A 12,204-nucleotide genomic window follows, 5' to 3' on the forward strand; every position below is an offset into this window, starting at 1 on the left:
AACTTGCATTAGTATTTATTTGTTTTGATTTCTGAAGACTTGGAATTTGTTCCAAATTATGATTTGGATAGTAAAGTTTGATTTTATAGAATTTTCTTGGGTGGAACTTACTTGGCAGGACTTATATGAAACACTAGGTATTCTTTTCCTTGTGAGTATATTTACCAATTCCAGATGTTTAATGGAAATATAAACCTCTAACTTCAAAGTAGGTAGCTGGAGTAGGCTACAAAACGTATAACTTTATATACTTATTCCTTAGCTACTACTACCAAAGTTTTAGAATAGGGAAACAATGTCAGAAAGGGAGTACAAACAAACTGGAGATTGTACTGAGAATGGTCTTAAATCTTTGGGTTCTAGTAATATTTTTGTGATTTCAGTTTGGCTATCAAACCCCTATCTAGTCAAAATTGTTTCTGTTCTGTTCAACTGGAACTTTTATGTAGAAAATACTAATTATACCTGCTTCTCTCACTAGTGTATCAGAGATAGGCATTTAGAGGTGTATTGTCCTCCCTAGTTCTGGGGTGTTTAGTTAAGTAGTGTGGATTCTCTTGATGACTTTAGCACCTGTCTCATTTGGATCCCTCTGAGATGTCCAGAAGTAAGGTGCTCATGCCTCTCAGTTTGCCCAAGTTAGTCTCAGTTTACTCCTATTGTAGATGTGTTGGCACATAGTAAAGTCTTTTATACTTAGAAGGATTGTAGGGTAGATAGTAAAGAAGGATTGTATCTAGAAGATTGTATTTAGAAAGGATTGTAGGGTAGATAGTAAAGAAGGATTGTACCTAGGAGACTGTATTTAGAAAGGATTGCAGGGTAGATAGTAAAGCATATACAAATAACCATAACTCCAGGTTTATCATATAACACTAGGTGAATCACATAACTCCAGCTTTATAAGTCATGTAATTCCTGATTGACTGAAGTACAAGCATCCTGAGAGCAGAAGGCACAGCTGGGCTATGTTAAATGTCAGCGCATGCTAATATTGTCTGACACATTGGAATAGCCCCAGATCTTGCTGTCTCATAGCCCTTTGCTTCTTGAAAGCATCTACAGCCAGTCTTGTTTTCTTCTGTTATCTTCACTTTTCTAATTGACTTGGTTTTCTACTGAGGCAGATGAGAAGTTAGTTCTTTTATTTCACTTGCCTACTATTATTTTTTGTTTTATCTCCCAACATAGTTCCATAACAAGTTTAAAATAGTTACTCTTTGGTATATTTTCTACAAATTTTGAAAATGATACAGTATCCACTCAGTTGATTTTGACTGACCTGATCTTTAAGGCATTTCCAGAAGTTGCTGCTGAGTAGATGATAAGCTAAATTTTTCACAGATTTGGAGTCTTAGTGAACACCTCAGACTTTCAGTTAGAATTCTTAAAGTGGAGAGCCTTCAATTAACTGAAAACTGAGAGTATTTAGGCTTTTTAGTTTCTGAATCATACAGCTTCAAATAATCGCAGACTTTATCAAATTAAGGTAATTTGGGATTGCAAGTGAGTCCAGTCTAGCTTTTAGAAGCAAATGTAAAATTCTGTGTTGGAAGATATTATGTAATATTTTGAGTTTTTGCATGCAATATTTAGCACTCAAACCAGCCATACCAGAAAATAAGGGAGAATAAAAAGAAAAAGTTGGATGATAGAAATATACTTATGTGGAAACCAGAAGATTATTAGTCATAATAATGTACTTACTATCATCAAAGAATTAAAAACAAGATTGAGAATTTTGACATTAAACTAAAAAACTAACAAAATGGACAGTTTAGAATAGAAAATTATAATATAGGAAATAAATCAATGGGTGAATTGAACAGTGTATATCAGGTGCAACTAAAGAGAGTATTAGTTAACTAGACAATTGGTCTGAAGAATATTTTCAGAATAAAGCCATGAAATAAAGATAAGAGCATATAAGAGAGATATTGGACGTAATGAATAGTACAAACATAATGTAGTTCCAGAGGGAGAGTAGAAGGCACAATGAAAATATAATATTTGAAGAGAAGATGACTGAGAATATTCTAAACCTGAAAGAGAGATCAAACCATAGCTTCAGGAAGCAACAGGAACCAAATAGTAGAAACAAAGAATACTGCATCAATGTACATCATAATAAAACAGGAAAAAAAAAAACTACAAAGAGAAAATCACAGAGTAATGAGATAGAAAAAGATCCAACATGTCTATAAAGGAGCCAGTGTCACCAACTGAATTTTCAACAGAAATGATGTCTTTAAAGTGCTGGAAAAAATTAAATGGCCATTTAGATTTCTGGCTCAGTAGAAATCTTCAGAAGTGAAGAATGTACCATTTTCTATCAAGCAGAGGCTGAAATGTTCTTTAGAGCTACACCAAACAAAATTCTAACGGTATTCAGAAACAAGGAAAATGTTCTCCAGTGGGAGCTCAGAATATCAAAGTAGTGTTAGAATCCTCCTATTTTGCCAGTATCTTTCCTTTTTAAATTCCTTGGAAGGATAGTTCATACTTTGCCCCCCGCATTCTCATTGCACCTCTTCTTTCTTCACCACTGTACAGAAAAGGTGACTCCTTCATTGCCAAGGGTTATCTCCTGCCTTACTTCAGTGACATTGCATATCTTGTCCTTGAGATACGTCATTGATTATTTGATGATACATCAGAGTCCTTTTTAGTACTTTAAATCTTTACCGAGATATCCCCGAAAATGACATTTTTTAAAGTTCCACGAGTTAAAAATTAAAAAAAATAAAATAAATAAAGCTTCACATGTTATTGTGATACACAGCCAATGATTGAAAACCTTGCTTTTTCTCTTCCCCTTTCTCTTCTGATTTTTTTTATTGTTCATACTTAAGTCTCTTTCAAACCTCTCCTCACCTATCAGCTTTAAAATCCTGACTTTTCTCAAAGATTCTCATCTTTTTTTTTAAGATTTTTTTGTTTTTTAAAATTTGCTCTAATTACTTTTACATGATCTTGATCTATTGTTTCTGTATTCATATCCTTTCTCCTTTATAACGTATAGTGTCATTGTTTTAACATGCAGTTTTAAGATTATAATCTTCACAAGGGCAGAGACTATATATTTTTTTATTTTCTGCTATTCCTAGTGTCCAGCTTATGTTAGTTTTTTGTGGCAATGATCTAAATAATTGACAAAAACAAATTATGGGGGAAAAGTTTGTTTTGGGCTCATGGTTTCAGAAGTTCAGTCCATGGTCTTCTGGCTCCTTTGTTTAGGCCTGAGACGAGGCAGAATATAATGGTAGAAGGGTATAATAGAGAAATTCTGCTCATTTCATGGTATCTAGGAAGCAGGGAGGGAGGGAGGAAATGTAAACCCAAAAGGCACATTCCATAGTGACCCACTTCCTCCAGCTACTCCCCATCTGCTTGTAGTTAACCATCACCTAGAACAATAGTCCTTCCAAATTATTAATCCATCAAATGGATTAATCCACTAAGTAGGTTACAGTTCTCACAACCTTATCATTTCACATCTGAACATCCCAACAATAAAACAGGAAATTTTGTGGAACACCTCATATCCAAACCACAGCAGTGTGCTTTAAATATTTATTAAAAGAATGAATAAATAAGCTAAAAATGGTGGTAAGCACCTGGACCTAGCTGCTAAGGAGGCTGAGGTGGGAGATCACTCGAAACAAGGAGTTTGAGACCAGTCTGGACAACCTCATTTCAAAGAGAAAAAATGAATTATTTATTTCACGTACTCATAATGTTTAATTAAAAAATCCTTCCAGACTACAAGATGGTCAAATATTTTTCTGTAGTTTCTGCTATCAGAAACTGGTTTTATCTTTCATATTTTGGTCTTTAGTCCATCCATTTGTCTAGCTCCATTTACTTATATGTAGTGATCCAGTTTTTCCAATAACCAACTGTTTGTTTTTCCTTTGATTTGTGCCGCTACCTTATATTCTGTCAAATAGGCTAATTCATCTTTTATAAAATTCTATACATGATTTTATGTACAGTAATTTTCAAACTTAAAAAATTGTGACTCAAGAAAGAAATAGTTTAATAAGACAGTTTATTCATGTTAGTAAAACATCTACTGTTAAAAATTTTATAAAAAATAATGTGGTGAATTTATTTAATTTATTTGGTATAATGATTTTTAAAAATCATTGTTAAATAAATGTTTATTAAGATGACATAATGATGGGTCATAAAGAGCTGTTGAATACTCCTCCTTTTATGAACATTTTTCATCTGTTCTCATTATATTCTCAGAATGATCAGTACCACGGAGTTATATTTCTATTGTTAAATTTATGTGTTTGCCTCTTTTCTTGGGCATAGAGATAATATACATCTTTTTGTGTGTCTGTCACCTAGCATCTGTGGAATAAATTTGTTTGTACTTAGGTTTTCTAGGTAATTCTTAACGAACATAGAACGTCTACAAAGTTTCTTTATTTATTGTATATCTTTTATTTTGAGGAAACTTTCCCTCTCTCTCTCTCTCTCTCTCTCTCTCTCTCTCTCTCTCTCTCTATATATATATATATATATATATATATATATATATACACACACACATATATATGTACACATATATATAGTAATATGTATATAGTAATAACAGCTTTAAATATTTTTTTACATTGTACTTGAATAGTTTTTTGATTCACAGTAGATTAAATATTGCTAATTATCAAGTATATCAGAATATAAGAAATGAGACTTTCTCAGGGAGAAAATAGGTTGCCTTATGCTAGTTGCAACAGTTGTATATTAGCAGTAGAGTTGTCAAAAATAAGTCTTTTGACACCAATTTTACAATTCTATTTATAGAATTTCTCCTATCTTAAATTGTTCTTTTTCAGTCATTATTCAATCTTTTGGAATTTAGAAGATTAGTTCTGAATTACAAACCTCCATCAAATGCTCAAGATTTACCCCGAAACCAAAAGGTAAAATTATAAAAGATCTTTCAACAGAGTACCTGTGCTTTTTTATATTCTATCATTTATTATTGCTTTGGGGCATTTATTTGCTTCATCAGATCTGAAACTGTTGGAATTTGAATGTAACTCATTAATTTCTACCATAATAACTATCATCCTTTGTTACTATATTGTAAATATGACTTTTTCTTCACCTATACGTCAACAGTTAAATGCCAATTTTTTTGGTCAGTTTATTAACTTTTTCTAATTTTTCAGATTGTCAAATTTCAATAAACTTAATAGGGTATAATTGATAATTTAAGATCTTTCATCAGTTTTTTCCTGAAAAATTGTGTGAAAATCAAATTTTCTTTTCAGTTGTTTTGAGTTCTTTAAAAAATAAATTTTAAACTTTGCAGTACAAATCTTTACTTTCTTTTTTTGTTTGTTTGTTTTTTGAAGTTAATATTAGGCAATACAAAATAAGAGAACATGATATTGGAGTTACCTTGCCTGGCTTCTAGCTGTGGACCTAAGGCAAGTCACTTGTTCTCTCTGTGCACTTTCCTCTACAGAGTGTAATAATAACAGTAGTTATTTCATGGAGTTGCTCTGGGGATTAAATGAGGTAAAACATATAAAAGGCATAAAAGTGCCTGTTATACAGTAAGTGTATTAGGTATTAGCAATTATGAGTTGATAGTAATTTTTTTAAAAATAGAAATTAAAAAAATAGGACTGATTTGCAAGAAGACATTCATATTTAATAGACAGAGTATTGACTGTGGTGATGATGTGCTTAAGTGCTGGGCTTTAGTGATCTTGCTATAAAGAGCCCCTAGTCCTGAAATGCACTGGATTCAGGCAAAGAAGGTAAAGTTTTAGATTTCAGTAAAGTGCTGAACTTTGTGTGAACTGCTGTGGTAGTTATAAATTAATAAATTGTGTTTTCCTTTTAGTGTTTAATTTTTAAAACCACTTTTCCTGCAAAGTATGTGAAACATTTGTTATGTACACTAGAGGGAATAGAACTTGATTTACAGCCAACTTTTCAGGCTGTCATCTCTGGGCTGTAAAGTGTCAGCCTGATAAATAATTTTGAACAGGGAATTAAGACCACTTGGCAAATGATCACACTGCCAGAGAAATTAAACAAACCTGTCTGTCATTACAGTTTTTACATGTAACTTTTTGGACTATTGCCTCCCTTTATCACAGTTGTTTGTTAATATTAACAGCTCTCATGTTTCACTTGAAGTATATATACATATAATTTGTATAGAGTTGTTTAGAATTACTATTTCTACTAATTTATTTTTATATGCCTTCTTTACCTTTTATTTCCTGGATTTTATAGTTTACAGAGCTTTATTTTATTTTCATGGTAAGATGATGTTGGTTTGTCATCTTATATAAGCAGTAATCATTATATCCATGTTACATACCAGAGCTAGTTGTGAGGTTATGAACCTGTTCAGCACATGGTGGGAAAATGTGTGTTCAGCCTCTTTCTAGAGAAGTTTGCTTCTTGCAATGGAAGGATCAGAATCTGCTGGTGTCTCTTTGGCTTAGAGAGTTGAAATACTTCATTCTCTGAAAGACACTAATTTATATAAGATGGTTCCATAAATGAAGTTATTTTTTAATCTGGCATGACAACAGGACACACTACAATTTGCTACCTTTGAAGCAAATGTGATAATTATAGGTAGTTATTAATTACTGATTTGTGGTACATTCACTTGAGGTGATTAAAGACTGTTTTTAAAAAGGTGTCAGTGTAACTTTTGTCACTTTTTATTTAATAGTGAATTTGTTTCTAATTCATAAAATGTTTACTACTACTACAGTGAAAACTACATATAAAACAAATGTTAAGATATGAATGCACTTAGAATTAATTGAATCAAATCAGAGAGATGTCATTCCTGTGCATTGCTAAGAGGATTTCTTTTGTTGGCTATTAAAGCTTGCCACAAATATTATGTATATCTTAAGTGAGAAGAAAAGATCATTAGTGTATTTGGAAGTCAGTTAATACTTTAGGTGGATATGCCTATTGCTTACAGAAATTGAAACTGTATTATACATTCATATTCATTTGAACTATAAGGTAATCATGAGGTGACCAAAAAATAATATAGATTCTCAGTGCAATCATTCTTCTCCACTTCAGTGCTCTTTTGGCATAAAATGTTACAAACTGATGGTAAAACATTAAATGTTGAGAAAACAAGTATACTTAACTCCTTAATATTTAGTGGAAATTATTGTGCAAGGAGCTAAACGCTTACTAATTTTTAGCCTATATTATTTATGTCTTGATTTAGGGCAAATGTTTCCAAATAAACAATGTTTTCCTCACTTTTCACCATGTGAAGGTAATCATTGTAAGAGAAGGGAAGGTGCTTAGTTGAGTTCAATACTGTGTTCCTTAATTTTACAAAAAAAGGAGGCATTCTGGGATTTCCTGTCTTTATGACAAAGTAATAGGGACTGTGTGTTTTACAAGTTCGATGTAAAAGAAAATAATAAAAGAGTAGAAATCACTCTATCAGAAAAACAGTAGAAAAAAATTAAAGAATCCAAAGCTGCTTTTTGAGAAGATTGGTAAAGTTGATGAGCTTTTAGATAGACTAAGAACAAGGCAGAATAATATGTAAATGACAAAAAAGGAATGGAAAAGTAGGATGTCATTACATCATCCATATAAAACACAGAATAATGCATTACTATCAACAAGAGAAGGACCTCGAATTCCACAATCCATTGAAATTTGCTGATGAAGAAATGAAAAGCATGGGATAACCCTATATCATACTGAAAAAATCTCACAGTTGCTGAGAGTACTATGGTACATGCCTAATCCCAGCAGCGTGGGAGGCTGAGACAGGAGGATCTCCGAGTTCAAACCCAGCCTCAGCAACCTAGTGAGGCCCTAAGCAATTTAGTGAGATCCTGTTTCAAAATAAAAAAGGCACAGGGATGTGGCTCAGTGATTAAGCACCCCTAGGTTCAATCATTGGTAACAGCTAAATAATCTTACTAGTGACATACCAGTTCTCTATAAAGGTTTACAGAAAACTGAAGAAGAGATAAAGCTTCCCAACAGATTATGGGAGCCTAGTATTATCCTGAAATCAAAAGTAGAAAAATATATTTTAGAAAGAGAAAACTGAGAATCAGTATTGTTCATGAATATGGAAAAAAAGTGGCAAAGTTTTGGCAAATTGAATCCTGCAGTATATGTAAAGTATAATATCTCATGAGAAAGAGGGGTTTATATGAGAATGCAAAATTGGTTTTTCTATTTAAAAAGCAGTCAGTTTAATTCACCATATTAACAGACTGAAGAATGAAAATGATACAATCTTCTCAATAGATGAAGAAAAAGGATTTGACAAAAGCTAGCACTTACTTATGATGCAGTCTACCTAAACTAGGAAAAAGAAAAGTACTTCCTCCTCCTGATAAAGCCCAATTACAAAAAAATCTACATGTAATATAATACTTAATGGTGAAACTGAATGCTTTTCTCCAACAATCAAGATGTCAGTTTTCAATTTAAATTTTTGGACTGGAATTCTGAACGAGTGCCATATAATAAGAAAAGAAATAAGCATGGAGATTGGAAGAAATCAAAACTGTCTATATGGTTGGATTATTTATGTTGAAAATTCTAAGTACTTTACAAAAAAAGAAAATATATATTTTTCTTACCAAGAACAAGAAATAAAGTCAAACAGTACAAGGTCAACATACAAAATCATTTGTATTTTTGTGTACCAGTAACATATAATTGGAAATTTAAATTAAAAAATACTTCTGTACAGTGATATGTGAAATATGAAAAACTTAGGGAGAAATTTGCCCAAATATGAACAGGAAAGACCTGTGAACTTAAAATGCCAGAATATTGTTGAGAAAAATTAAATGAATAAAAGAATATACCATGTTCATGAATTGGAAGATTCAATATTGTTACCGTATCAGTTATCCTAAGGTTAATCTGTAGATTTCATGTAAGCTCAGTCATAATTCCATCATCCTTTTTTATAGAAATTAGCTGATTGATTCTAGATATGTATGGAAATTTCAATATATATAAAAGCAGTAACAATTTATAAAAGTAAAAAAAAATATTGGAGGGATTACTTATCAGCATACTGTGCTATTGGCCTGAATATAATAACATAGATCAGTGGAGCAGAACAAAGCCTGGAAATAGACCCACCCACGAGGTAAATAGATGTTAGTCAAAGTTACCGGAATAATTTACTGAGAAAAAAAATACGTAAAATGATTTTCAATTTTTACCTGACCCTAAAATAATCCATAGTAGAGTATATTCTATTCTTAAAAATAAGAACTTAAACCATAAAAATTCTTGACAATGGGGCTGGGGATGTAGCTCAAGCGGTAGCACACTTGCCTGGCATTTGCGGGGCTCTGGGTTTGATCTTTAGCACCACATAAAAGTAAAATAAAGATGTTGTGTCCACCAAAAACTTAAAAAAAAAAAATTCTTGACAAAAATAGGATAAAATTTTAATGTCCTTAGATTAAGCAAGGATTTTTAAAGTAGAACAATAAGAAGACATTTATCCTAAAAGAAAAAAAAAGATAAATTGGCATCAAAATTAATTTAAGTTTTGAAAGATTTATGCAAAATGAAAAGGCATGCCACACAGTGGGAGAAAAATCATTTATAAAACCAATAATTATTGATTAATTTTTTGAGGAAAATATTTGAATAAATACTTCATGATAAAAGATATGCAGAGAATAGAAAACTACATGAAATAAATGATCAACATTGCTAGTCATTAAAAAAATACAGAATAAGCTGCAGATGCCACTGTGTACCCACTTGAAGAAACAAAAATATAAGATAGCTCAAATTCAAGTGTTGATAGAATGCAGAGCTAGAACTCCATGGAAAACAGTTTGATAGCTATCAGCCATACAACCCATTCATTTCCCTTCAGGTTTTCATTAAGGGAAAATGGAAGAATATATACCCACACAAAAACATGTATATCAGTATCTCTAGCAGTTGAAGAGGCTGATAGATCAATTAGTTGTGATATATATCCCCATAATTTAATACTACACAGCAGGAAAATGTATTGAATTACTAATGCAAACAATCATATGGATGAGGCTCAAAATAATTAGCTGATTGAAAGAAACATGCCTAAAACAAATATATAGCATTTAATTTCATGTGTATAAATTCCTATAAAATAGAAATGACTCTGTTCACATGGAATTGATGAGGGAATGACAGGGATGAAGAAATTTTGGAGGGTGTTGGATAGGCAGGTATACTGTCTTGAATTTGTGGCGATGATTTCATAAACATATACATGAATGAAGCTTGGAGATTTCTCTGCTTGATAATGTACAGAGCGAATTATATATCAGTCATGATTTAAGAAACCTGTTTAAAAAAAAGAAGGCTAAAAGTTGTGTTCAAATGGTTTCTAATGATATTTTCATAATTTACCAAATTAGCTGCTCTTGACTTCATTTATATTTTTGCCTTTTGAAACTTGAGAAGGATTTTCTAGCTGTGGGAATTGACTGAGACAAAAATGTTTCAATATGTTAAAACTATTTTACTTTCCAGATGAGCTCCTCAGCAGAATTTCTCTAAATTTTCAAAAATCATTGCTTTCTTTATGACTTGATAAGAAATGTCATTTAAAAACTGATTTGTCTTGAGTAAATGCTTCATGATAAAAGATATGCAGATATCACTGAAAGATGAAGAAATTAATGTCAGAAAACTAAGGGTTTTTTGGGAAATAATTTTGTTTCAATTCAATAAAATTATTTTTCAAACTTATAGGGTAGTTGATGTGAAATTAGCAAGTATCAGAGACAAACCATGGATTGTTTTTCTTATTTAGAAATACTTAATCTTTATTGTTGATGATGAAATTTATTATATTTAAATGAAAACTATGTTCCTCAGAACTTAAAACTTTTATGTCAAAATTAGTGTACTTTGTGATTAATTTAATGGCGTGTAGTTTTTGGATGAAGAGATAAGTATTTGGAATGAATTTTATTCCCTTTCACCTATTTTTTAGAAGTTTTTTTTTTTTTTAGTTGCAATTTGGAGAGCAGTTATTTCCATATGAATCATATTATTCTAGGCAGTAACTATTTTGTAATGTTGGAATGTTTCTTTTTTTTTATTGGTTGTTCAAAACATTACAAAGCTCTTGACATATCATATTTCATATATTAGATTCAAGTGGGTTATGAACTCCCATTCTTACCCCAAATACAGATTGCAGAATCACATCGGTTACACATCCACATTTTTACATAATGCCATATTAGTAACTGTTGTATTCTGCTACCTTTCCTATTCTCTACTATCCCCCCTCCCCTCCCCTCCCATCCTCTTCTCTCTCTACCCCATCTACTGTAATTCATTTCTCTCCTTGTTTTTTTTCCCATTCCCCTCAAAACCTCTTATATGTAATTTTATATAACAATGAGGGTCTCCTTCCATTTCCATTCGATTTCCCTTTTCTCTCCCTTTCCCTCCCACCTCATGTCTCTGTTTAATGTTAATCTTTTCCTCTTGCTCTTCCTCCCTGCGGAATGTTTCTTATGTAAACATGGATTTTTTTTTTTTAGATTTAAGTAGTATATTCAAGCTTTATGTATTAAAATTGCTACTTCAAGAACTAAATATTGTAACAATTGTCTTATCTATTATGGCTCATTTTACTACCTTATGTGAATTACATGCTTTCATCTTGTTTAACAATGAATTGTTAGTGACTGGGGCTGCAGTTGTAGTTCAGTGGTACAGCACTGCCTAGCATGTTGGTGCAGCATTGGGTTCAATCCTTAGCACCACATAAAAAAATAAACAAACAAAATAAAAGTTTTAAGAAAAATTGTTAGTGATTGATAGTATTTTTTATTTTTCCTGGAAGTTTTGGTTTAATCAGTGAGAATTAAATGCTTGCTATGTATAGCAGCAAACTGTGGAAGAGATATTGAAATGTTTGAGAAGCTTGGAATCTTATATAGAATGAAAGTAAGATTTCAAGGACTGACAGGAGGGTAATATATTAACCTCATATAAAGGTCTGACTTAAATTAATCATTAGGTTAATACTGTAGTTATTAAAAAATTAAATCAAAAATTATAATTACAATTAAATCATATTAAACATGATACTTAGTAATTCAGTTATAAAATAAGTATAGCAATTTTATAAAATATAAAATAATAAATGTGAATAACAATATTTATTAAATT

At 31.4% G+C, this 12,204-nt stretch overlaps 1 protein-coding gene across 3 annotated transcripts in view; it reads left to right on the plus strand.

Annotated features, from left to right (window-relative positions):
• Usp25 (ubiquitin specific peptidase 25) overlaps window positions 1–12,204 on the plus strand; it is a 137,862-nt gene that overhangs the window by 52,575 nt on the left and 73,083 nt on the right. For 2 of the 3 annotated variants that reach the window (XM_026411960.2, XM_026411967.2), the window contains exon 6: window positions 4,851–4,937. In XM_026411960.2, the coding sequence (XP_026267745.1) occupies window positions 4,851–4,937 (87 nt within the window). Of the gene's footprint in view, window positions 1–4,850; window positions 4,938–5,375; window positions 5,451–12,204 lie in introns of those variants that run through there. The other variant, XM_026411974.2, reaches the window with a different exon arrangement.

This window comes from Urocitellus parryii, chromosome 2, assembly GCF_045843805.1.
Source record: "Urocitellus parryii isolate mUroPar1 chromosome 2, mUroPar1.hap1, whole genome shotgun sequence".
NCBI classification, from domain to species: Eukaryota; Metazoa; Chordata; class Mammalia; order Rodentia; family Sciuridae; genus Urocitellus; species Urocitellus parryii.